Here is a 26,507-nt window from a genome sequence, read left to right on the forward strand (position 1 = left end):
ACAGTTTGGCGTACTTTGAATTGCAAAGATTTGAGATTTATTTAATATTACTTTTCTTCTAGGTTTCTTTGTGTTTCAGTTTTAAGTCTGCTTTAATCTGCTTGCTGATGAGTGGATGTACATTTGTCAGACTGTCTGGATCTTGCTTAAATTTCCAATCCAGTTACTTGTCAGCAGTCACACCTGTGGAAATTAGGTCAAATTTCAAGAAACAACACTGACTTTGTTTCACTTTTGTAAGTCAGCCTTAGAGCTATTTCTAGACACAAACTCCAACCTACGTGGGCACTTTCATATTTTTTCATGCCTTTGGTCTCCCTGCAGAGATGGGAACTTAATTATCTTTAAATGTGTGGGACAGGCTTTGTACAGTTGCAGCAAGGGAAATTTTGATTACAGACTATGAACTCTCGTTCCTCAGAGATAGTCAGAACTTGAGTGGGCAAGTTTAATGAGCAGGCTCACTGTATCTTCAGAACTGGCCCTGCCTTGAGCAGAAGTTTGGACCAGATGACCTCCAAGAGTCCTTTCCAGCCCAAATTATTTGGACTGAGAGAGACCCACGTTGCTAATTCTGCAGCTCACGAAATGACTTGTTGCTCCTTACAGCACTGCCGAGAGCGCCCACGGTCAATGGTTGTGATAGAAGTGTTCACACCGGTGGTACAGCGGATTCTCAAACACAACATGGTGAGTGTGTGCTTTACAGGAACCTGGTTGAGTTAGAGAAATCTTTCTGTGACATCTTGTGTAATGAGCAAGTGCTCTTTTGTCCATAAAGTACAATGCAATGTGACACCAAAAATCAAAACCCCCAGTGTGAGTGTGGCATGTAACCACGTACCACTTTGCAATACAGAACAATCTTTGGGACAGTACTAACTCTCTGCAATTCCATTTCTCTTTAGACTCATGTCCAGTATGTTTATACGTAAATTTCCCAAGTTTCCTTGTGTTTTCCTACTTGTTCTCCATACTTCTCATTCCAGGCATTATGAGCTCATGTCATTTAAGACTATTCTTTCCTAGGCTGCTTTCCCTCTTCATATTGCCAATCAGTTCCATGGTAGTGATTGGAATAAATGCTAGGGGACTGCCCTACCAGCCTCTCTTACTGCCCTTTATGCCAAATTTTCTCCCTAAACTGAGTATGTTCTTGCAAGATCTGTGTTCCTTTCCAAAGGAAAGTTGGTGTGTTTACTGGTCCTCCATCCTTTGAGGCATATTAAATTTCTTGCCTTGGTTTTTATGTTATGTGAATAATTTTTACTTCACAATGCTGTAACCAAATAAATAAATAAATAAATAAATAGATTAACAAATAAATAAAATATTTAAGGCAGTCAGCTTAGCTGTGATGTCAAGGATAGGTCTCATCCCTCTGTAACTACAGAAGCAACTTCATTTCACTGACTGGTATAATTTTGGAACCCATCCGCTGTCTTCCTGTGTACAACATGGATCCAGTATGAAAACAGTTCTTATTCCTTATTTTTATAATGGTATTATTTAACTCCTTGAGTTTACAGAACTAGCTGGGAAGCCTAAGATGGCGAAAAGGTCAAATTCCTGGCTCTGTGCCTGCCCTCTCCAGACATGTAAACATTTTTGAATATTCTGTAGCGTTCAATGAAATATTCTGTAAATGTTATTCTTGGATTTCAGGCTGATTTTTTTTTAAAGAATCCAGAGCTCTTGAGGGGTCTCAAATAAAATCTAAATGCATAGCGTAATGCTTGTATTTGGTTAGCTTCAGAGAATTGGGTATATTTACTGTACTTAACATTTGCAGATTGAAAATCAACATGTCTGTACCGCAGTGTGTAGTCAGAGAATTTACGGTGTCATATATTAATTGGAGTGGATTTGGGCACTTTACTACTCTCTGGGGATTTCTGTACTGAATAGTCTTTTAAAGAATGTGTGTGTGCGCATGTAAATAAAGTAATCCTTCAGGGAGACAGTGCTGTTGGCAGTAAACTTCATAACCTTAGGAGGCCACGTGCAATTTAGTGCGCTTAGAGCAGGAAAGCTCGCTGTCTGCTCCAACCTTTGCCACTGCTTTCCTTTGTGGTCTTTGGTAAGTTCATGGCAAATTCTGCTCCATATCTTCACACTTAGAAAACAGAGAAAGAATGCTTTATTTGTCTATCATGTTGAAATCCCAAAAGAGTAAGGATAGCATTTGCCATTCTGATGCCCACTAGTAGGTGTAGGCTGGGGATATGCTGAGTTGTTCTGGGAGTGCTTGGAGCCTCTCTGCCTTCTGAGTCCAGCTATTTGAGGGCTCAACCCATATGTTTGAATACAACCACTATTGCTTTATATCTTAAGAGTGAACAATATTGATACTGTACATTGTTTAGCACCTGATGTGGTGAAAGAGCATCATATTATTTTTGGAGGTATTTTAGAGCTGCCAGCAGTGACATCCTCTTTGTAATCTCTTGGGCTTTTGTTCTAATTTCAGTTATAGGGCACTTATGGGGTTGAAAATATTCATAAACTGTAACTTCATGAGCTATCGTGTAAGGAGTTTCCATGAAGTTAAATGGCACCAGGGGAGGTATGAAGTCTGTGTGGTCTCGTGCTGTGGAACCAAGCGTGTTTGCACTGCCAGGAGGAGCTGTTAGATGTTCAGTGGATTTAATTGTAATACCAACTGTGAAATCACTGGCAGTCCTTTTCTCGTGTGGAGTTACCGTGTATTCAACACTGGAAAAGAGTGACTTGGAGACTTGAAGGGATCACTGTTCCTTCTAGGCTTGCAATCACATTTTTGGTAATTTTCTCTAGTTGTAAAGCCTATCAGATGTTACGCTCTAGAAGTGCCTGAAACCAAGATAAGTAATGGAAGGTTGGGAGTATGTCTTCTCATTCGCAGTGCCCTGATTTGTTAACAAAGGTGCCATTTAGTTTTTCATATTGACTCCTCTTCCCCATCCAGGTGCTGGAGGGATAACTAGGAGGTACGCAGTGGGCCCTGCTCAACGCTTAGAAATTTAATTCTGCAGCTTTGTATAACCTGTATCATAAGGTTACAACTGCAAAAATGTGAAGAAATGTGCTGAGGAATAACACTTACCAGACAGCAGATTGTACTCCTTTCACATCTCAAAATAGCATGGAAGGTGTGGAGATGTGGGATTTCAGTTAGCAGGTGCCTTGCTGACTGCAGGACAGGAAGCAAGCAACTGTTGAGCTCACCTGTCAAAATCATGTTGTACCTGAGGTAGAGATCCCTAGAGAGAGAACTGATCTGTGTTTTATACTTGATCGCTTAAAGGTCATGTGTCAAACAAGATTCTCACTTAAAACAGAATAGACAGGATGTCAAATATTGGAGTAAAAATTCATACGTGAGTTGCCTTTTTAAGAAAGCAGTCATAAGTGGAAGTGAAAATGAAAAGCAATAAAATGTGCATTTCAAAATGAAGGTTAAAAAAGAAGTATTTGGTCCACATCCTTCCCGTATTGTAGCCCTGGGCTTGGGCTCAGTACTCCAGTAGATCTGGGTGGAAGGAGATTTGCAAAGCATGCCGTTATTAGTGAGCAGTGCATTACTTCAGCATGCAGTGGTACCGTGCTCCTGAAGTGTCAGCATAGCAACAGAGTGAACTCAGTTGTGTTTGAATGGATTTCTTTTGAAAACCCACAATTTCAATGTACATTGCAGGCATGTTTCACCGTCTTCACTGAGTCTCTCCTTTTTGGACAGGATTTTGGGAAATGCCCTCGATTGCGTCTGTTTACTCAGGAGTATATTCTGGCTTTGAATGAGCTGAATGCTGGAATGGAGGTGGTGAAGAAGTTTATTCATAGGTTAGTTACATTTAATATTATGGTGTATTTTCCAGCCCCGTGTGCATGCTTATTTCCATTACTTCTCTCAACCCTGCTCATCTCCGTGCTTACCTGTGAGTAGCTGGTGCTTTCGGTACTGGCTAACAGCAAATAAGTGAGAGGTGTCCATAAGGAAATCTTGTTGCAAACCTTTTCTAGCTTATTCTTAAATATATGACTGGGGTTTTCTGACTGTATACACACTGGAGGTGAACGGACACCACTGTATGTATGTTCCCACTATACACTGGGACTCAAAGCCTTTATAGAGAGATTCCCATCCATTGTAGACCCCATAATGCTCAGTCATGTGTGAGCTTTCAGATAACTGTAGAGATACCACACTGAATGAACTGAAGAAGCAACGCAGCCTTCTTCTAAAGTAGACTGTTTGATGGTGCTTTGCAATGTTAAAATAACTGTTATGATCTTTCTTAAGATTTCCCAAGGCTGCCTATTCCAGCACCTCCTTCTGTTTGACTCTTTTTGCCCACGGAAGTCTCCATTGCAGTGATGTCATCTCGGCTTTTGTTTTTCAGCATGCACGGTCCAACTGGACAATGCCCCCATCCGAGGGTCCTGCCAAATCTTGTAGCTGTCTGCTTAGCAGCAATTTATTCATGTTATGAGGAGTTTATCAACAGGTCAGTATGAATTCTCAGCTCACCCTTTGTTCCTCCCTCCTGAACCTGTGGCATCAAAGAGTTTTCATTCAGGCTGTAAAGAAGATTGGTGTGAGCATGGGTGTGGGTGTGTGGGAGTGTGCCTTCGTTCTCACTCCACCCATTGCTAGAAGGGGCTGCTTGTAAATCCCTGTGTATCCACAGCTTTGAACCTGAGCTGGTTTCATGATACTGTCTCCGTTACTGTGGAAAATCTGATTCCTGACTTACCACAAGATAGGTGCTGCAGCTCCTGACACACGAGCCAATTTCCAGTAGACACGAAGGGTTCCTGTCTGCTGTGTTTCCTGTTTGTTTATGGCTATCTGACTTTCCTCATGGTAGAGCACGGACAGGGGCTGCGTAGTGTCCAACAGAAATTCCAGACGCGAGGGCTGCAGACAAGTGTCTGGGCATGTACTGTAGCCAGATACAGACTTGGGCATGGATCCTGTTACAGCTTTGCACAACTTTGATGGGAAGGTTCACCTTTATACTAAACCGGCATGTCCACTGGGCTAAGGAAAAGCTGAAATCTTTCTAGCGTAGGGGCTGCAGAATAGTCCCGTTGCAGCATTTTGCTATTTTTAGTTGATTTCAACAATCCAGTCACAAAGGAGAAAGCAATACGGTGGGCTAGGGTGAAAAGCAATGGGAAATTGCGACAGATCTTGGCTTCTCCATGTTTCTCTGTCTGTCCCGCTCTCTCTCTGTTATGTCTGGCTATTGAAATTATTTGTTTATTTTTAAAATCCAGTCGAGACAATTCGCCAAGCCTGAAGGAAATTCGGAATGGCTGCCAGCAGCAGTGCGACCGAAAGCCTAATCTCCCCCTCCGCCTTCTTCACACGAGTCCTGACCTGGTCTCTCAGGAGGCTACCTTGACTGAATCCCGGCTCAAGCCTGTCATTGTCACTTCAAATGAGATCCACGTGGAAGTGGAACGCAACAACACGGCTAATCAGAAGATGACAGCCAACGTGGGCAATGACAGCGAGCCCAACCTGATTGACTGCTTGATGGTCAGTCCCACCTGCAGCACCATGAGCATTGAGCTGAGCGCCCAGGCAGACAGGATCCTTGGCTGCTATGTGGAAATACTCAAGATGCTGTGAGTAACTATTTTAAACAGCTTTTTGAACAATGTCATCTTAGCAATGGGGGAGCTTTTCCCACAGGCCTCTCATCTTCAACATCTGTGGCCAGCGAGCACACAGTTATAAATCTAACTCCAGCACTGGAGTCTAGTCTCCGAAAGAGACATCTGGCACTGCCAATATGTTCTAAAAATAGCATTAAGAAGATGAAAAGGGAAAGCTTATTTGTACAGTGAGCCTCACGCATGTTACAGAAAACAGGACATTGTTGCCAGTGGTTTCTGCTTTTGTTCTTAGCCAAAATAAAAGATCCATTTATCTCCTCCAAGGCTCTTGGGATTGCCCAAGACAAAGCTCAGAAATACAGACCCGTGTTAGGCGTGTGGCTTGTGCAGTGATATGCAGCACTGCTGCCTTGGCTTCTTCAGGAGCTGGATGAGGACAGTGTTTGTCATTTAGGTATTCTCCTTGCATGTTTGTAGGAGTTTTATGGCCTGCTCAAATTTACTTCTGTTATAATAGATCCTCTGTTTGTTGATCGATTGCTTTGGTATAGCAAACCTGTACAATGAATTCTCAAATGACCTTTAGTGTATGATGGCTCCATAGTTTCCTGGGAGACAAATCCTCTGAATATGTTCAAAAGGAATGTAAAATACAAAGTTCTCTGAGAAATGCTTGTTTATCTCCTGGATAAATAAATAGATGAAATGAAGGAGTAACACAGAAGGTGGACTGCAGAATAGAAACTTGTAATAGAACATATGTTCATGCAGGAAAACAACCCGAAACAGTTTTGTTGGCTTTGATATACAGCCTTCCTACTGTGTTGCAGTATGTCTATAGGCAAACCTTAATGATTTTTAAACAATGTAAGTCTTAATGAAGTAATAGTTGCTGTTTTTTTTTAATATGTATTACACAACAGCGGGTAGAATTCAGACTCCTCTGTGAGCTGTGAGCATTTGGCTACACTGAAGTCAAGTGCTAGCCGGGGTGTACATACTCTAGGAACTGTGTGAAGTCCAAATGCCATAATGAAGGGTTTTGTGAGAGTTTTTTCCTACATTTTCAGTATTTTCAAAATATCTAGCACCAATTATAAAGTAATTACTTCACTCACTGCTGAGCTGTCTTGCAAATACATTTGTAAGCACACAAAGAGATGGAGATTGGAAAGTGAATCCACGATACTGTTCCCATTAGATTCCTGAGCAGGAAGCTGCTGAAGGATAGTTTTTGTTTCCTTACCCTATATTCTACCTTCGAAAATGTTAGCTTTTAGAATTGTACGGCATCTGTCTTTCCTCTGTTTAATGGTTTCTAAGTCTTCATGCACTGAGACCCAGGTGCTGCATGATACATGCTGTGTATTTATTCCTGTCCCCATGACTCTAGATGTTTTCCATAAACACTACGAACTCTTTCAGTCCTGATGCTGGCTTGGATGCTGACTCATTAAGCATCGACGGTTTTGGTTTCATCATGCAGCTGACACACACTTATAAACAAATTCGCTAACAGGCACCTTCGTCCTCACAGTCTCTCTAAATTCTAAAAGTTTGATATGCCAGATCTCCATTCCCATATTACTTTACACAAAGGACACTTTATTTCATTCTGTACCTTGAAACAGTTTTTAATCTGTTATTTTCACAATCACAATTGATGCAACTTCCCTTAGACTGCCTTGCTGGAGCCCACACCCTCCTTAAGAAATCACAACCTGTGAAAATACAAGGCAGTGTCTAAGCCAGAACCATGGCTGGTACATATTGTCACAGTTCCACTGATTTAGGTTCCCTTTCCATTCCTGTTCATCCTGTGGCTTGGTTTAGTTCCGTTTTTTGGTCCCACAAACATTGATGCAGAATTGAGTTCTACTCGTGACTCTACTGCTGGCTTACTGGGAGGTCTTAGATGAGTTGCTTTTTGCATGTGCATCATTTTCTTTATTTGTAATATAACGGTAAACTAAATATAGTGTTGGAAAAGCGCTGCAGAAGGGCTAGTACTTACTAACAGAAATGCCAGACAATCCTGTTGTGATGCTGAGTTTTTTGCATGCCCAAGCTCTTCCCGATCAAAGCCTTTCTGAGGTGTTAAATACTGTTACTGTACTTTGAAAAATGGAGAATTTGAAGAGAGTTGGAGATCATGCCAATAGGAAGAAAACATTCATTATGAAAACAACAGCTATCCAGGAGCTGAGCTCTCAGCGGGCAGCCACTAAAATAATGTTCTTATTAATAACAGTGGTAAGCCAAACATAAATAAGTTGCTTAGCATTGAATTTAATTGTTCTTTTAGGTGTCTGACTCAATATCATCATTAAAACAAGAGAGTCACCAACAATGGTATCTTTTTTGCATAATTAACTTAGGGCAGCAGGGAGTAATTTATTTAGGCAGATTTTAATTATTGAAAGTCTAGCAAATGAGAATTCTTAACAGTTTTCTTCATCAGAGGACTTTTTATTGTTCACCTGACGCCTACGCGATGCATACTTTGGAATAAAAAGCTTCTAATAGTGATTAAAATGTAACAGCAATTATTTAATAGCCAATGTAAGACCTCACTTCATGCACAGGCGGCTAAGTGTGCAGGTTAGAGAATTCAGCTGTTTGGCTGTTTTTGCAGCACTGGAAATATCTTTGAACCTTTTGTAATGTGGTTGAGTAACGATACACAACTATTGCATACTACAGGAAAACATGAAATCATGGATTGAAAGATGTTGGCAGAGGAGGGACAGTCTTTAGTATTTTTGTCCTGCACTCAAAAGGAGATAAAACTCCTGTGTCAATATCCCCTAATGCAGTCTGGACTCTGATAAGGTTATTGATGCCAGCCCAAATGCTACGGTCTTAAATTGGTGCTTAGGAAATGCACTAAATTAATTGAAATCTTTCTGTTCATCATATTGAATCTGGGGATCTGAGAGCTGCTTAGCATTGCCCAGCTCCTTACTTGAATGTTAATGTGTCTGTGTATTAGGGAGTTTTCTCTACAGTTGAACTTAGACTTGAACATCACATCTGTGCTTAGAGAAGTTTATGGTAAACGAGGCTGTGTCCTCTTCTATGGAGTGATAGCATCAAAACCTGCATGTGGTCTGAAAAGCTCTGCAGAAGGCACTCGGTGCTGTAACTAACAGAGGGCCTGAGGGGCTGTTGGAGGTCATGGCCATCTTCTTACTGCCAGGTTACAAAGAAGTTGCCTGAAAGATGTTTGATCTTGCCAAGCCATTTGGTCTAGAGAAACGAGCTATTTCTGCGTAGTTGCTCCTCGTCTCCTTATTATACACTAAAAACAAAGAGGATTTGGGGCTTGCCGTCTCTGGGCGATAAGACCGACAGCTTTCCAAATGCAAGAGTCTGCCGGAGCTTCCCCTGCCTTCTCCGCATTCCCCAATAGGTCAGGGGCATGCTCTGCATATCCCAAGTGGATTCTCTTATGTCATGTTTATCAGGGTTGCCCTGGGCTGCTAATATGTTTTGGATTGTTTGTGCCGCACATGACATATGGGCAGGTTTTCATTTTGGTGAAAGGTGATCCCTGGCAAAGAAAATGTATTATGTCGACAGGCCAATATCAGTGATGGCCTGAAGGCAAATTCACTGTGGAGGGGGATTAAGCCGTGACAGGTTGGCCAAGACTGCAGCCTGTCCCTTCAGAAGGGCTGTTTGTAAGCTCAGTCATGGGGTTTGAGCTCTGTGTCAGCACACAACTTGGCACCCACTGAGGGGCTGTAAGGGGGTTTTGTCCTCCAAGCCTTCCCCATATCTCTGTGCTCCTTCCCCTCCTGCACAACCTTTGGGCCAGGCTCCTCAGCTGGGGCAAACCCATGGCCCTCCCCTCGCTGCTTCCAACTCCTCTGCTGTGTGCAGGAGCTCTGGATGAGCCCGAAAAGAAGACAAAAGAGGCAGCTGTCTGAAATGAAAGGAGAAGTCAGATGAGATGAGCGCAGACAGAAAGAAAGTGTTTTTGAAAAGGGAATAGGTGGGAGGAGGAGAAACACCGTAGGCTTTTAATAAGTAGTTTAGTTTTATTCTTGTGCTGTGTTTGTTTCATGTTTCCTAGCACAGATTGAAGGGATTACAGGTTGTGTAGATTTGTCATTCAGGTCCCACTCATGTGACCAAGTTCTGTATTTTTCACAAGAGACAGCTTTCCTCCTTTCTTCTGCTAGGAAGATACGCAGTGGTTGGATCTCACAGGCTTTGCTCTGCGAATGGATGTAGCACGTAACTCCCGGTTCTCATCAGAGCGATGCTTTCCAATTCCATCAGCAGCGTTTTGCTCAGCGTTGGTCTATTACAAAGCAGCTTTTTTTTTAATTCTCATTGCAATTTCTTTTGAAGAGCAGCCAGGAAAAATTGATTGGTTCCCATTATTACTAATCACGGTTCTTCAGATTGCTCAGGGAGGAATTTTAGTGGTGTAACACTTAAACTGAGATGTCGCAGGAGCTAAGCCTCAGAGTGCATCTCAGGAGAGATTTTGGATGCTTTATTTCATGTGATGCGAAACACTTTGAGCACCTATTGAATTTTCTCACACAACCTTTTGATGTTTGGGTTTCTCCTGCACAAAATTCTGCCCATGAAGCTATTTGCACCGCATCAAACCAAAAAAACTGTCGCTTTTGGAGGCAAATCAGGGGCTATTTTAGGAGAAATATTCATGCGATAACGATAATAATAGAATGGGTTCATTAGATTTGTCAGTCCTTTGAGGACACAAACTCAGGAGCTGAGGTCCATTCCCAAGAGAGCTCATCATAGAGGTGGTAGCTCAGCACTTCTGCAGGTGTTTCATGACATTCACTTTACACAGGCAGAGTGGGAAAAATGGCCCCATGTATTGAAGTCCTGCCTTGTGTTGTGCTGCTTGGAGGCACCAAACAAAATTGGTCATCTTTAGTGTTGGTGTAGTCCAGCCAATGGTGGTTGGACTAGATGATCTTAGTGGTCTTCTCCAACCTTAATGATTCAGCAATTTAAGCTGGTAATGGGGTTTTTTGCCTCTGGAAAGAACTATGTTCAGAGATCAGTGCTCACTGTAGGTTAGTGTAATTCAGAGTTACTCCTAATTTCTACCAGAGGACAAAATTTTTGATGGAGGAGAAAATTAGGCTCAAATGGCTTTTAGAGCGACCGACATGGTCATGAAGTTTCTTTTTTTGGATTACTGTAGCTTGACGTGCAATATGCTTTGGTCCCTGCAGTGCTAAAGATAACAAGAGGAAAATAAACAAGTTGTTTTTATCAGGGGACATAGCCAAGACTCTCAGATGTTATTTGTTCGGTGTTTTGAGGATAAGCAGCACTGAGATTTTTGCCTCACCAGTGCCTCCTCAGCTGCTGGCCCAACTGCCTTAAAGCTCCAGCCTTGTCCCTAAACTCATTTCTGGTCATTTAACCAGTGCAGCTGAAGGAAGAGACAACCCCTCAACTCAACAGGATGTTGTTGTTCTTCACCTGTTGGCAGAGGAGTTTCAGGAGGAGGGTGGGAAATTACATGCTAGAATTGTCTCAGAAAGCACCTGTGAAAAGGGCAGGGCTGTTGGCTACAGATAGCAACTGAAAGGCAGTCAGTTGCAAATGGCATTGGAAATAAAAGGGCATGCATCAAACTTAGAACTTCTGCAGAGTAGCGGGAGCAAAAAGCTAACTCGTCCCACAGTGCTTTTGTACAGCATTCATCTCCTTTTTAATATAATAAGCTACTAAGAGATCCTGGTTCTTGTGAATTAGTTACTTGCATGAGGTATTATATATTTTTGTAACCTGGAGTCATACCACTCTTGGGCAAGCGATAATTGCTTCTCTGACTGACTTCTTAAATGCCAGTTATTCCTTCAAATAAAATTTCTCTGTATGTCACTTCATAAGAATGCAATACTTGGGCACATAAATTGTCTTTGTGTCCATGGACATGACTTGGTGAACTGTCCAACATTGTGTGAATTAACCTGTTTTAGTTTATGGAAATCACTGTTTCATGTGATTAAAAAAGTGGATGAGACTTTTGGAAATGCATCCATCTAGAACCTTCTCTTTGCAAAAAATGCATCTTTTTGGAACAGTTCCTGTGCATATGTTGTCTGTTTCTAACGTTATCAGTTGTACCGTCCATTTGAGAACATTACGCTTCGTTCCTTCCTAAAGAAACATCATACTTCTGTGCCAAGTTTGCAGCAAGCTGGCAGCCAATTAGCTCGCTTTGGAAGCTGAAATCCAAAGGGTAACAGCCGTGAGAGGAGACTATAGGATCTACTGAACTACCTTCTACAGCCATTCCAAATCAGAGATGGCATGCTAGCAGGTCATTCCGCACTGTCCAGTGTGTGCTGTAAAACTGGATGTTCTCTTTGCCCTATGTCAGACAAGCATCCCCTTAGGGGTAGTTCCTCCTAGAAGGGCAACCCTGTATATTGAAAGCAGAGAATAATACACAGTGCGTCAGCTGGCTGCTATGGTGCTAACACACTAGAGATGTCCCTTCTGGGCTCCTTTGGCCTGAGCCCTCTGCAGTGGTTATGCCCATCTGTCCTCTTTCACTCTTAATTTCAGCAGTGCTTCCTTCTCTAATACCCTCTCAGCTGAGCAAAGGGTTCTATCCTGTTTAAACGGACCTGTTCTCTTGTGCCACATTCTCTCCCCTCTTCCTATCTTTCCCTTCTCCCATCTTACTCTTTTCCCATGCTCTGGTTCCTGTAACAGGGATGCTGCCCATTTTTTTCTTGTGTAATGCTGTGCAGGAATATAGTACTAGTGCTTTTGAAGCAGGAGGAGAAAAAAGTTACTGGGTTGTGAATGTGCACAGCAATCTTTAGTGAAGTTCTGTGTAAAAGCATACAAAAGAATGTAGTACCAGATGTGTGTCATGCAATTATTTTATAAATCAGACCGTAAAATTGTGTTTGGTGTGTGTAGGTCAAAAATGAGGGATTATCTTTGTTTCGACAACTGGACTTATGCCTTCTAGCAAAAGAAAATAAATTCCCATTAAATGCAGAGCAGAGCTGTAAATAGCAATGGCCTGGTAATTACTGCACCGACTTAGATGAAAGTATTACTTAGTGATTAAATGCCAACAGGTTTCATAAACAGCAAATGTCTTTAAGTTGACATAAAGAAGACCTCTCTGGAGGTCATTGTAAATACCAGATTTATTTTGCCTCGGTGGGCAATGTGCTGAAAATGGAAAGGAAAATGTCACTGTAGATCTTTGGAGTGTCTCACTACAGCAGGAGAGTTGTTAGTGCCTGCAATAAGATGATTTTTGCTCTTCAAACCAACTGTTGACAAGCCATATTCCATACATGCTGTCTTATTAAGAAAAATGTTCCTTTTTCAGGTCAGACTATGATGACTGGAGACCAGCCCTGGCCAGCTTGCTTCAACCTATCCCATTTCCTAAGGAGTAAGTTTGTTCTGTCTTAGCGTTTACTGGATTATTCTCATTCCTGTTGTTTTATAGTGAAACACGGTGTGAAACATGATGGTAATAAGAACTTTGTGCCCGAAGTATCGGTTTAGAATATAGAGTTGAGTTTACCGATGTGGAGATACTTGAAGTCTTCCCCATCCTCATTTCTCTGAGAGCAAAATGGTTAACAGACAAGGAAGGAAGGAGAGATGGTGAGCAGGAGAGCTAAGTGAAGGGTGTAGCAGAGGAAGATGCTTTACTGGCATCACAGAGACTTGTATCATTTATACTTTGCATTACATGAAGAAGCTACCCTATGGATCAGCCTGGCTCCCTCAGAAACCTATTAATGAGCAGTAGTGTTCATAAAATGCAGACCTCCACGGACAAACATTACAACCTATAATTGTACAATTTGCTGGCTTATCACATCCCCTAATGACCTAATGTCTTGAATCAGAGAGGTCTAATCTTCTGTGCTAGGTTACCTGGGCTACAGTGAGAGCTTGAAAGTAGGCAACAGAGGCATGATTTACCTAAGTTAAATTTGAGCCCTGGGAGAGCTGTAAGCCACACCATGAGCAAAACACTTCACAGAATGCCCATTAATTGTTTTCCTGATGTATGATGTTGATTAGGTGTGACCATACCTTAATTGCATTGCAACTTAAGTATTCACCTGGCTGTTGGAGGTAACCACAATTCTGTTTATAATTATATAGCTGTTTAGTTAGTTTTTGTTTGATTCCTTCTGACCCTGAGGTCCCACTGATGTTAATGGAAGGACACTTTACCTGATCTTTTCAGGAAAGATTCTTCTTTTTGCCCTTTGTGTTGTGGTTGCCTAGTAAATCCTCTTATTATCTGGAATGAACTGAAAAGTGTGTTTTGTTTTGTTTTTTCTTCCCAAATCCTCACACCTTTCTGTTTTAAATTTCAGGGCGCTTGCACATGAGAAATTCACAAAGTAAGTTGATGCTTGTTTGTTCTGTTAAGGGGAGCAATTATTTAAAAAAACTTGTTCTAGTCAACAACAGTAGTGATGTATTATTCAATATTGTATCTCTGAGCTTTTTTATCTGTGTGGTGCTGTGAGCACGTTCTGTTAGCAATAAAAAGATGTACTTTTCTTTGTAATTTACTGTGACAGCAGGAGCCCAAGGACTAAAGACACTGGATTCTGATAGAATTTACAAACCAGTTCGTCACTGTGCATCTCTGAAAGCCTTTCTAGACTATTTTGAATAGACTCTCTTCTTGGTAATCACTTTCAGACTTCATATTTCCTTCCTGTGGAAGCAGTTTGACTTTCATCTCTCCAAAGTACATGAATATATATCGTGTAAAGAGTAATCCAAGGGAGCTTTGACACTTGTGTGAATACTGCAAGCAACAGCTGCCTATACTTGTCCTTTTACAGTTTTTTCTTTTCTCTTTTGCAGAGAGCTGAAATACGTGATTCAGAGATTTGCAGAAGACCCAAGACAAGAAGTACGTTTATTGCCCATTTACCCAGAGCATTAATTGGAGGGATCTCATACAGAAGATCCTTCCTTAAGTAGTCTGTTTCTAAACATGTGTGGATTTGCTGTGCTTGAGGCTCTCAGCAGTACCCACTCAGGAGATACTGTTCTATGAATGCTTTCTTGTCTTATGTGTAAACGTACATTTGTGACTTTCTTGCCTGAACTCAGTTAACGTCCATGCTCTGCAATAAACTACAGCCATTCTCTTGATTCTCTCCCCGTTTTTCATCTTCCATACAAAAAGAGAGAAGCAAAATGCTTGGGTCCATGCAGCTCAAAAAACGACAGGTTTTACTTAGCTGTTTTTATGTTACACTGTGTGCAGATGACCGTAATTCTCACAAATCAGCAGGAGAAAGAGGGTAGGAGGCATGTTACTGGGATGAGTGTGTAGCTGTAGCCTCTTGGTGGCTAAAGGAAGAAAGCTTCATGGTGATACTTCTGTAAAAATGTGAGAGCAGATATAGTAATCATTCTAGTGGACCCCGGGTTGGCAGGGTTACCTTTATTGGTACAGTGTGGGAGATACTGGTGATTACTGACAGGTCTGTAACCTTCCCAGTGTCTTTGCTTTTTGGCAGGTCCACTCATGTTTGCTGAGCGTGCGGGCTGGCAAAGATGGCTGGTTCCAGCTCTACAGCCCTGGAGGAGTGGCATGTGATGATGATGGGGAGCTGTTTGCCAGTATGGTACGTGTCTGCGATAACATGGGCTTAGTAACTTCTTTGCAGTAAGCAGGTAATGCATAGCTGGCAAGAAAAAGTTTTACTTGCATTTAAAAAAAAAAAAAACCAACAAGAAGTGTAAGTCCTACTGAACATTTTAGGATGTGTCTGTCTGTCCTCTTAAATTCACACTGATCTGTTACCTATGAAAGAGTGGGCAATGACTGTTCACAAAAGGATTCATCTGTTTTCACTGATTCTATGTCTTCTTATGTTCAGGGTGGAAAAAAAAAGTCTCCAGAACTAAATCAATTCTCCTGAGAGCTTTTGTGGTCCATGATATTTATAAGCATCAGGAGGTGGTGTGCATGAGAAAGCACAATGCTAACATACATTAATATACAGTATTCTGTGCCCTTTGCAGAGATGCTGATAAATACTTAAAGAGCTGATAGTGACTAACCATAAAATTAGAAAAACATCCTGTTCTGAGATGGGCCTTCTATTAATCTTACCATCAGTATTTTCCATCACTTAAGAAAACCTCTAAAAATCTTAATGATGATGACTGCATAAAATAAAATCTCTTTTAGCTTGAAGCTCACCTTCTTAAAGGTGTTCTTCTAAAGCCCTTATTGGTAATGTTGTTAGTGAAGCCAAAGGAAGGAGAATTGCGTGATAGCACTTGAGAATTTTACATCTTTAGAATTAACCTCGTCATGGAATGACTGTGGTGTTTTCAGTTGTATTGAACATAGCTCAGGCAATACTGTGGACCAAGGAACATGACTTACCTGCTTTTTGTAGAGGGGTACTGGTATGTAGTCTATGTGGTGGACCTCTTAGTGCCCAGGTTACCTCTAACTACACTTTGTGTTCTGCCAGCAAGCTGGTGAATCAGCCACCTTGGCCATAAAATGAAACTTTTCAGCTGGGAACCCAAAATCTTCTGAAATTAATCTCTAGGGTTTTGAAATGGGAAAGGACGTTGCCATCCTCTTGTGAGATGAGACTTTGATTTGTATGAGAGGTTTGCATTTCAGCCATAGGTGTCACTATGCGATATCTTCCAGTGCTTTCTGGAGCTAGGAGAGTGTCTGCAGAACACTTTTGTCAGCTAGGAGTCTTCCTGAGGAGGGTTTCTCAGTATGTCTTTTTTTTCAGGGCTAATAAAGCAAAACGGAAAGGTAGATAATGACCCAGGAAAAGCAAATGAAGTTTTGCCTTATAGGAACATAGGGCTGAGGATTGCTGGATTTTCACTGGGCACTTCTTCCTTTTTTTCACCAGCTCATTTTTGTTCACTCTGAGAGATGAGATGATCCATCACCACTCCTTACCCAAAGCTAGTGCTCAGCGTGCAGATTGCCAGCACCATTTTTACATACAGCCCGTACTACCCTTCATTTCCAGCTGGCATTTCCAGAGAAACTGAGCTGCAAACAGCTAGGAAAACAAATTCTCCTGTGGTTCCCCTGGAGCTGGGGTCATCGTGTTGCTAGGGATGGGATGGGGACAGTTGCACAGCTGCTCCGATGCTTCCTGCAGAGATTTTATCAGGCTGTCAGCTGGGCTGCTTTGCAGAGGAAAGCTACCCACCCCCTCCCATCATTCCAGGCATTACCTTGTTCAAAAGCTGACTTCCAGTTAGATATACAGCTACCAGGAAACTGCAGCCCTAAATAACAGTGGAGACCTCTTTTTCATTTGTCACAAACACTTGTGTTTGAGTGCGTAACAGCATCCGTTCTAGATGCATATGTGTTTCTTAGGCTCACAACTCTAATTTAAGCTATTTGTTTCTCAAATAGGTTCATATTCTAATGGGATCTTGCTATAAAACAAAGAAGTTTCTGCTTTCACTGGCTGAAAATAAATTAGGACCTTGCATGCTGCTGGCCTTGAGGGGTAACCAGACGATGGTAGAGGTAAGCCCATAATATACGTAATCATATGGTTTATGAGCAGTGTTCGGATTCAGTTTCACGCTGCCTTTCCCAGAATTAGATCCCATGGAACTAGAGAAGCTGAGTTCAACTCTGTCATATCAAACACCAGTAGCAGGCAGTTGTGTTGTGAAACATTGTTGCTCTACATATATGTGTGAATTACATGAGAGGCGGGTGCAAGAATTTTTGGACAGAAGGGTTGTTTACTGTAGTTCAGTTGGAGATACAACGATGGGAAATAAATGGCAATGAATACACAGGCTGCAGCAAGGGGTCAGAATTCAGAGCAGTGAGACCTTTCTGCAGCTAAATCCTCAATGCTTGTCCTGCCACCTGCAGAATCAGCACAGAAAGAAGGTGCATTTATCAAAACTATTTGCTTGTATTTTTTAGTGTTTACGATATGTTATTTTTCTTGCATTAATAGCAAATGCTGTTTTTTGCATTCCTTCAGATGAGTTTTACCGTAATGCCAAAGGGAAAAAGAAACTGATTAACTAGGTGGAAGAAGTCATATTTTTTTTTGCAATTTAACGTTACTTATCTTCATCAAAAAATAACTGCCACTGAAATGGAAAGTTTTTATTCCCTCCATAGCTTCAATGACATAAATAGCTGAAAATGAAGGGCAGCATGGAGAGTGCAGGCTGTGTCCCACTGCAGCCATCCGCTGGGGTCTGCCTTGCTTCTGGAGCGTCAGGCATGGTCCCTGTGATGGAGGGTGTCTGACTGTGGCGTTCAGCTCCCCGTGTCATTTTCACTCAGCCTCTCCAACCCCTCTCCATCGTAGGTTGGATGCATTTCACATGCACTCTGCGGGTACAGAAAGCTGAGCACTTAGGGACAGAAAATCCAGCACTTGGCTGGCTGCTTGGCTCTACTGCTCATGCATAATATCCCAAATCTGCCACTTGCCAGTCCAGCCAGTGTACCTGGGAAATACCAAATCGATTGTACCTGTTCTGATGAGGGCTGTGGCATGAAGCCATCTTCCAGCACTGATGCAAAGTAATTGCACCTCTTGGTCAGAAGGAATGAGCACTAATGGAAGCCAGAATAGATAGGGTGACTTTCAGAGACTGGAGGTCATTCTTTACAATAAAAGATGTGTTTCTTGTATTGGGAAATTGGTAAATGTTGCTGAGATCCCTCCCAGTCTAGCCTGTATAATGCATCCCCTAAAAACGTACACAGTAATTTCAGCTATCATTCCCAAGTTAATTAGGATATTTGGAAAAAAAAAAAAAAAGGATGGAAGCATTGCAGTGACTGCTTTTCTTTCATTCTGCTACTAGATCTTGTGTTTGATGCTGGAATACAACATCATCGATAATAATGACACCCAGCTCCAGATCATCTCTACTCTGGAAAGCACAGACGTGGGAAAGAGAATGTATGAACAGCTGTGTGACAGGCAGAGGGAGTTAAAAGAGCTGGTATGTCACCCTGCATACAGTATTGCCATAGCACACTGTGGTCCGTACTCTCCAGAAATGGAGGCACAAAAGAAAGACAAGCAGGGTGTGAAATTCCTGGTTAAGAACAGGATGGGAGCAGTGTTCAGGGGATCCTATTGTGAATGTATATGCTGTGTGATATTTGCTAGAGTGTCTGATCCCATACTGAGTTTCTGAATGATATTCAGTAAGCTACTTGGAATCTGCATGAAAGAAAAGGGGTGAAATCCTGCTGTCTTAAAATCTTATAAGTCAGCTTGTCAAATTCTGCCACCTTTTGACACGTGAGTAGCAAATGGTCCTAGTGCTGTCCAGCATTTCTTAATGCTTTGACATTCAGAACGTTTCACTGAGGTCTAGTTCACATCAGAAATTTTTCCTAATTTAAAAGACGGGGTCTACAGACAGGAGATAAATCTGCTCTCATTAGCACTTCATCTGCAAACGTACCCATGGTCTTCCTTTTTTCTTGTTTGTATTTCTCCTCTTCGACCCCCTGCTTTCAGCCTGTAAAGAATGTGGTTTTTATCCTGAAGTAGATGATTTTGTCAGCTGCACAATCAGAGGCTGAAGCAGAGATGCTGACCCATGGCATGAAGACCACTGGCTGTGGTTAGTGGCAGTCCCCTGGGAAGCATCTGGCATGCACAGGAAAAGTCTGTTGGTGCAGAAAAAGCAGGGAAGGGGTGGAAGGGCTGACAGGGAGCTTCGAAATCAGAGCAGGGTTTGTTGTAGGGAAAAGCTCACTCTGCTTCAGTTGGCTTGAAATGTAGCTTGGCAATCTCTTTGACCAAAATATCTTCTCTCTTGCAGCAAAGAAAAGGTGGTCCCACGAGGTTAACACTGCCATCCAAGTCCACAGTAAGTTAATCTTGCCAATAAAAAACAACAAGCTTTGTCTTTCCGTATTTAAACACTTGATTTATGTTTGCCATGTGGCACAGTGGTTTTGGTCAGTCAAGAGAGGAGCCCTTCCACTTGCTCTGTCAACATTACTGGGGTTTACACAAGCAAGGGCACGTTGCTGTTCTTGCAGCAGCAGTACAATGCCAGTACAGGCAGCAGGACATCAGGTTTACACCGGTGCATGGGCTTGGAATGTGTAGTTCAATCAAAATATAGATCTGAAAACCAGATTTTCTCTTTGAAAATCAGACAATAACGTGCAATTCTACATTTTACACGCTGACTCTGATCTCTGGTGCAGTTTAAGGGCATTGTAAACCCAGAGCAACATCAGCGAAACCCAGATAGCACGTCAGAGCAGTGTGGGTCTAGGATGTGCAGAGACATCTGCATTAAGCTAAGAAGCTCATCTTTGGGATTAGTTCTGAAACTCATGCCTTGGTGTCTCATAAGGACTCACATTCCAAGAAGATTTCTGTCCTTCTGTCTGGGTGCATTTTTCCTGGGCTGTGTGGAGCAATGCTGCCACAGGAGCCCAGCTGCTTGCCAACAAACAGAAACTTCTCTGTGTGGTTCTCTGTTACCATAAACAAGTGGTAGAACTGTGCAGCCCATGCTGGTTAGCAGGAGCAGTGACAGCACTGCAGATGGTTGCAGGCTGAGGAGTTGGTAATCTTGCTCATAGATCTGATGTTTGCTTTCAGGATGCAGACCTGGCCCGTTTGCTAAGCTCGGGATCTTTTGGAAATCTGGAAAATCTCAGCCTGGCCTTTACCAATGTAACAAGTGCTTGTGCTGAGCACCTCATTAAACTGCCTTCACTCAAGCAGCTGAACCTGTGGTCAACCCAGGTAAGTGTTTTGCAGACTGAAACTCAGAGCGGGAACCCATGGTGATTAATTCTGAAATTTCACATTACATCAACGTGAGACAAATGTGTGAAGAGCTTTGCTTGGGATGAGTTTGCCTTCATGCTGTTTTTACAGGGCCTATAAAAAATGGTCTTATCCCTTTGTTTTATTTTAATTTTAATTTAGTTTGATTTATTAAATGATTACATTTGTCTTGGGTTGGAAGCTCCAGTTAGGCATTGCTGGTGCTGTGTACTTACGGTACATCTACTGCTGTTTGTTTCAGGAGAGTTTATGCTTTCACCCATTCAGGATGCAAAAAAAAACCAACACAAAAAATCAGTGTGCAGCTTAACTGGTCAAACAAAGCAAGCAGTCTGTGTGTTGTACTGAATGAATGGCCCTGAATGCTGATCAACTAAAATTTCTTTAAACACAGCAAGAAAATAAACTCAAATAACGAATAAATACAAGGTGATTATAATGAGGATGTAGTTATTCTGTAAAAACAGGGCAGCTTAACTGAATAAATCATTGAGCAGTTAATAGAAAGAGTTCTTAAAGTAAATTTGTTCCCCTGCAATTCCCTGCTGGTTTTGGTCTCTGAGATCTCCCCTCAAGAGCTGTTCCCCGTTTTCTGTTAGCACCTATTTGTAGTGCTTACTGAAAACACGAACGTTCCCAGCACAGCCACAACAGGCAGTGCTTTTTTTCACTGAAATGTCATGTAAATATCTTGCCTTGTTTTCCTTACTATTTTTGTACCTCAGAAATTTCCCCTTTTTGTCCGGGGAGTAAGAAGCAGAATCTGATCCCTTGCAAGTTTTCAGACTATCTTGTATCTGTCTCCTCTGGATTCATAGCAGTGTAACTTCTGCATCTGGAAGCTGAGTTTGATTTTGCTCGGCACAGAACTGCATTTTGTATGATAAAAAGTGTTGAAATTCCATTTTATTTTGTGATATCCTGGTTTCCATTAATCAAGAGTTTAGAACTGGCAGAAATGAAGTGGGTCAGTAGAACAATTACTAATCAATAGGACATTGTTCTTGAGACCAAAATAGCTAATTAATACCACTTGCCTTTTCTGCTTTTTGTGATGTGGTTGGGAACTGGCTGGGACTGCCATAGCCATCTTGTATAGCCTGGGTGGGAGCCCTCTCATACAAAGTCCTGACTTCAGAGGCTCTAATTAAATGGTGTCCTGTGGTTAAGCTCTGGGTAGCGACTAAGTAGACTTGTATTCAAACCCACAACAATTATTTGCAGTTAATTTTTCTATTCCCCATCCACAAATACAAATAGAACTATTTGCTTTCTCTCCTGTTGCTGGAGATTCAGGTGAACCACCTGAGCTCAGCCCCAGTTCTTAGTGTGTATTGTCTGCACGGTGATGTCTGTGCGCTGTTTGAACACAACTTTCTTTGCCCCTGCAGTTTGGAGACGCAGGGCTGCGGCTCCTGTCTGAACACCTCACGATGCTGCAAGTGCTCAACCTGTGCGAGACGCCTGTCACGGATGCTGGTCTGCTGGCCCTTAGTTGTAAGTGACCAAAGCGAGCTGAGGATGAAAGCCATGTGGGTGGGGGGGAATTGGCGTGGTTCAGACAGCAGCTTTAGTTCTTGGCTGCAGGCAAGGAAAGGAGCGCTGCTGTCTGAGCCTGCTGTGGTGCTTTGTGGTTTTGTTTTTTCTGTCCCAGAGTGTACTCTCCATCTTGCTTCTAGCTGTATTGATGTCATTTGGTCTCGATCTCACAACATGACCTGTTGCCCTGGGACTTCCCAGCCATTTGCATGCTCCCTGCTCTGGGCAGGAGCCACGGACCATCTTTTTAATGAGTTTAGCAACTGTGTGCAGCAGGTTCCACATCTCTGACATGTTTTGCTCCTTATTTTTGAGGAGGTGAGGCTCAGGCTGTTCTCATGTGGTTTAATATCAGAGCTAAGTAGGGCAAGGCAGAGTGGGGTCATCTAAGCAACATTCAGGATTCCCCTCTGTACCAAGTGCTGCGTCATGTGCCAGAATAAAACTCTTTCCTATGTCTAGCAGTGAATTATAAACCTCTCCTACTGGGTTCAAAGGCCTTCTTTAATAGGATTGATCTTACGCAGACATGCCAGACAGGCCAGTAGTTACAGCTTCTCTTAGGAAACTATTCCGCTGAGTACTGGAGCTCAAAATGGAAGTAGGTCGGGGGGAGAAGGGCTGCTGGACCAGCGTGCCCCCTGTGCACAGCAAGCAGAGCACTGAGAACGGGTACTGCTCAGAATAATGTGCAGGAAACTGATGATGAGAAGTTCCTTGAACTCCTTTGAAGTCAGCAGACTTAAGCATATGCTTAATAGCCCTTCCTACTTAGGGACTTTTTCCTGGATGAGGGCCCAAGCAGCTGCTTATCCATTTGTAGTTCTGTGTTTTACACTATTCAGCTTTTTCTGAGACTGCTGCACATAGTCGTGTTTTGTTTATGCTTTGGTCTACTGTAAAACTAGTATTTTAAGAAAACGCAGCTTGATCCTAAATATCTGTGTATTTTCTCTTTTAGCCATGAAGAGCCTGTGTAGTTTAAACATGAACAGCACCAAACTTTCAGCAGACACCTATGAAGATCTCAAGGTATTTCTGACTTCTGTTTGCTAAAGATGAGCAGTAGCTTGCCCAGGAGACTTGACAAGTGTGTGTCAGTAGTACCTAGCACAGAGCACTGGTCTGGTTGCATGGGTTGTGTGGCCACCATCTGAAGAGGAAGGAGTGGATTATTTTGGGGGGGATAACGACTGAAAGCTGCATCCTGGGGTTGCTGGCTTCAATGGACTCAGAGAGTGTTTAGTCTGTTGAGTCAATGGGTATTATGTAGAATCAGGAGCAAAAGCCAAGTTCTGTTTTTTGCCAGAGCTATGAATCTTGATAAGTAAGAGCATAATGCTCGATTCCAGTGAGGATGCATAAAGAGGGAAATCTGGTGCACACCTCCAAAGTCATCTTCTGCACTATTAGCAGGAACAGAAGTAATGTTGATGAACAGCATTGCTGAGCTTAGATTCACAATGCAAAGAGGGAATGAAAGACATTGGGAAAGGTGCAAGTTAATCTTGACACCTCTCTTGGACTAGAACTGTGCTTTAAACAGAAACGTCTACACAAGTGCCTGGTTCCTTTGGGTGTGACATGTAAGAAGTCTGGTGTTATCATTTGTACTATGAATTTGCAGCTGCTTCAATGAGATGGTAAAGAACGAGAATATAGCTGTGGGAGGGGAACGGCCCCAGGTGGTTTCAGGCAAAGACTGACTGAGATGTGTTGGCTTTCGTGACTTCCCATGGACTTTTTCTTCACTCTGGTGTTACATGAGTCACATCTCTCAGCTTACCAACCTGAGTGCTCAAGATGAAACTCTACATTATATTGTCTTGTGTGTTGAAACCTGAGATTGTGCCAGGTTTACTGAAAAAGGTCACAGTGCTGGGTCGAGCTTCAAACTTGTGGCAAGTCCTGAAACTGCTCTGCTTTCAAAATCCACTGCAAATGTTTGCCTTCAGTGCTGGCTGTGGAGCCCAGCCTTCCTCAGAGACTCAGTTGCAATGTTGCTAGCGCTGATTTTTCAAGAGGAAGTTTTCAAAACTTGTGTCACAATTGTATATGCAAAGAAATCCTTGGAATTAACAGCTGGCCTGCAGATGGGTTCACACAATGGAGCTTGTATGGGGCGCCAGGCTCTTGCAGACAATCAAGGTCAATACTGAGTTCTGCCCAGGACTTTAGAGGGAAGTCTATTGAAATGCTGCCTCAAGCCTAGCCTGCTTCTGAGCCCCTCTGCTGCTCACTGGAGGCTGAAGCTCTCATTTTCCAAATGCTTCCCTCTGCTCTGGTACTGTGTGACCCAGTCCTCATAGCAATGTAAGAAAGTGACTGCCAGGGCAAGCGGCAAAACTGACTAGGAGCAAAGCCCTGACGATTGCACAGATTTAACAAAGCTGAGAGAAAAGGCATGCATCACATTTTCCCCTCTCACTTCTTTCACTGAGGTTAATATTAGTGGTGTGCATGCTCAGAGGGAGGGGAATAGCATTTCTCCCTGGGCCATGTGGTTACAGGTCTGTCGAGAGCAAGTTGGCCTTCAAAGAACGCATTTTAATACAAATCTTCCCTTCTTCTCCCTTTGGACTATGGGAGCACTGGGCCATGAGCTGGGGTTGACATTTCCCCCCCTCCCCACCACACACACAGACACCCCCGTATGTACCAGGCGGGCTGAAACAGACAATAAATAAACACCCACCACTGAAGTCATTATTGCCTAACTGAAAAATTATTTGCTGGCAGTGTCTGTAGGTTTATGACTAGCTCTTATCAAAATATGTGTGCACATAAATCACGGAGTGAGGTAATAACGACTCCTAGAAACTTCCAACTCCTCAATTATGCCCCAGCATAATTAAACGTGTTTGTTTGGTTTTGGAGATTTAGCTGTATGGTTCTGGACAGGGAGCAAGGAAGTGGCACTGGCACGTAGGGGGAGAACAAATAGCCAATGGCCACCCAGCAATAAGCCCAAGTGCTTTGGAGGTGTGGAAGGGAGACCGTGATCTACTAGTGATAGGACAAGGGGGAATGGCTTTGAACTGGGAGGGGGGGGATATTTTAGGTGAGATTTAGGGAAGAAACTCTTTACTCAGAGCAGTGAGGTGCTGGCACTGCTGCCCAGAGTGATGGCTGCCCATCCCTGGAGGAGCCCAACACTGTTGATGGGCCCTGGGCAGCCTGAGCTGGTGGATATCAGCCAGCCCCATGGCAGTGGTTGGAACTGGATGATCATTAAGGTCCCTTCTTCCAACCTAAGCCATTCTATGATTCCATGGCACCAAAAATTGTTAGCGTTTGTGCACTTCAGGTCCACTGTGGGCACAGCTGCAGCTGAGTGCTGCTATTAGAAGTACAGGCTGGGCTCTGCTCATTGCTGCTGTTGTAGCATCACACATCATTAACTCTGACTTTTTCTTCCTGCCCCACACAGGCCAAACTGCCCAACCTGAAAGAAGTGGACGTTCGTTACACCGAAGCCTGGTGAACTCTGCCTGCCTCTGGCTCTCTTTTGCTTCTGGTGGGAAGGAGAAGATTTTTAAAGCAAACAAAAGAAAAGCAAAGCGGAGAAAAAAAACTTTTTTTTTTTGGCTGATTCCTGTAGAGCAGCGAGCGCTGGGACGTGGTGGGAAGGGCACGTTGTGAGCAGGAGGAGTTGTGTTTGCTGGGACAGAGCAGGCCTGGACCCGAATCCTTGCAGCTTTGTGATTTCGGAATCAACATCATTTAAATTGAAAAGGAGAAAATTTAAAAAATTTAAAAATTAAAAAAAAAAAAATTAAAAAAAAATTACGGAAAAAAAAAGCAACAAAAAGAAAGAAAAATAAAAGGACTTTGTAGCAGCAGCAAAGAGGATCATAAAGAGGAAAAAAAAAACAACCACCTTTGTGGATTTTATTTGCCTTTGTGTTTTATGCCGTGTGGAGGAAAAATATATATATATATTCCGTGGTCATTATTTACCTGGGTTTCCTTGGCTGGCAGCCATCCGGCCGAACTCCTCTGAGACCAATTTTGCTCCAGAAAATCAAACATAACAAAAAATCTCCAGAGAAGAAAAACCAAACGCCATCCGATTTCCAGCCCCGCGTCCTCGCAGTTGTTATGCAAAGTAATTTTGTTGTACATAAGATTTACATAATGCACCTATTTAAGAAAATGGTTCACAAACAGCAGGTCTGGGACCTGTCTTTTATTTATGAATTGTTAATTCTTTTACCCTTTTTTTTTTGGCGTATAGTACTGTATAAACTAGTTTGCTGTCTCGTTGTTATTATTATTGTTTTTTAAAGGAAGCGTCCTCCTCGAAGAATTGCCTTTTAGTAACGCAGACTGTATTATAGTCCCTCTGTCACCACATCCATCGCTTGTCTTTTTGATTTCCAAATGCCTCCGATGTTATCAGACAGGAAGGATGATGCCCACCGAGGGGATGCTGTTGGGAGGGAACGCAGGGATTAATAAAGTCAGCTTTCCTTCCCAAATCCGGACCGCTTTCTTTAGTTTCCTCAACCACGTCAGGTTTAGACACAC

The 26,507-nt window shown here is 42.6% G+C and overlaps 1 protein-coding gene across 1 annotated transcript in view; it reads left to right on the forward strand.

Annotated features, from left to right (window-relative positions):
• The window catches only part of CMIP (c-Maf inducing protein), a 115,206-nt gene extending 89,438 nt beyond the window's left edge, over positions 1 to 25,768 (forward strand). Inside the window, exons 7-21 of the mRNA XM_015874155.2 lie at positions 610 to 690; positions 3,719 to 3,822; positions 4,383 to 4,487; positions 5,263 to 5,616; positions 12,968 to 13,033; positions 13,980 to 14,006; positions 14,482 to 14,530; positions 15,147 to 15,254; positions 17,042 to 17,158; positions 18,475 to 18,615; positions 19,450 to 19,497; positions 20,247 to 20,393; positions 21,830 to 21,935; positions 22,939 to 23,009; positions 25,408 to 25,768. Coding sequence (XP_015729641.1) covers positions 610 to 690; positions 3,719 to 3,822; positions 4,383 to 4,487; positions 5,263 to 5,616; positions 12,968 to 13,033; positions 13,980 to 14,006; positions 14,482 to 14,530; positions 15,147 to 15,254; positions 17,042 to 17,158; positions 18,475 to 18,615; positions 19,450 to 19,497; positions 20,247 to 20,393; positions 21,830 to 21,935; positions 22,939 to 23,009; positions 25,408 to 25,461 — 1,578 coding nt within the window. The 3' untranslated portion in view covers positions 25,462 to 25,768. The remainder of the gene's footprint in view (positions 1 to 609; positions 691 to 3,718; positions 3,823 to 4,382; positions 4,488 to 5,262; positions 5,617 to 12,967; positions 13,034 to 13,979; positions 14,007 to 14,481; positions 14,531 to 15,146; positions 15,255 to 17,041; positions 17,159 to 18,474; positions 18,616 to 19,449; positions 19,498 to 20,246; positions 20,394 to 21,829; positions 21,936 to 22,938; positions 23,010 to 25,407) is intronic.
• The last annotated feature ends 739 nt before the right edge of the window (positions 25,769 to 26,507 follow it).

The sequence above is a fragment of the Coturnix japonica genome, chromosome 11 (genome assembly GCF_001577835.2).
Source record: "Coturnix japonica isolate 7356 chromosome 11, Coturnix japonica 2.1, whole genome shotgun sequence".
NCBI classification, from domain to species: Eukaryota; Metazoa; Chordata; class Aves; order Galliformes; family Phasianidae; genus Coturnix; species Coturnix japonica.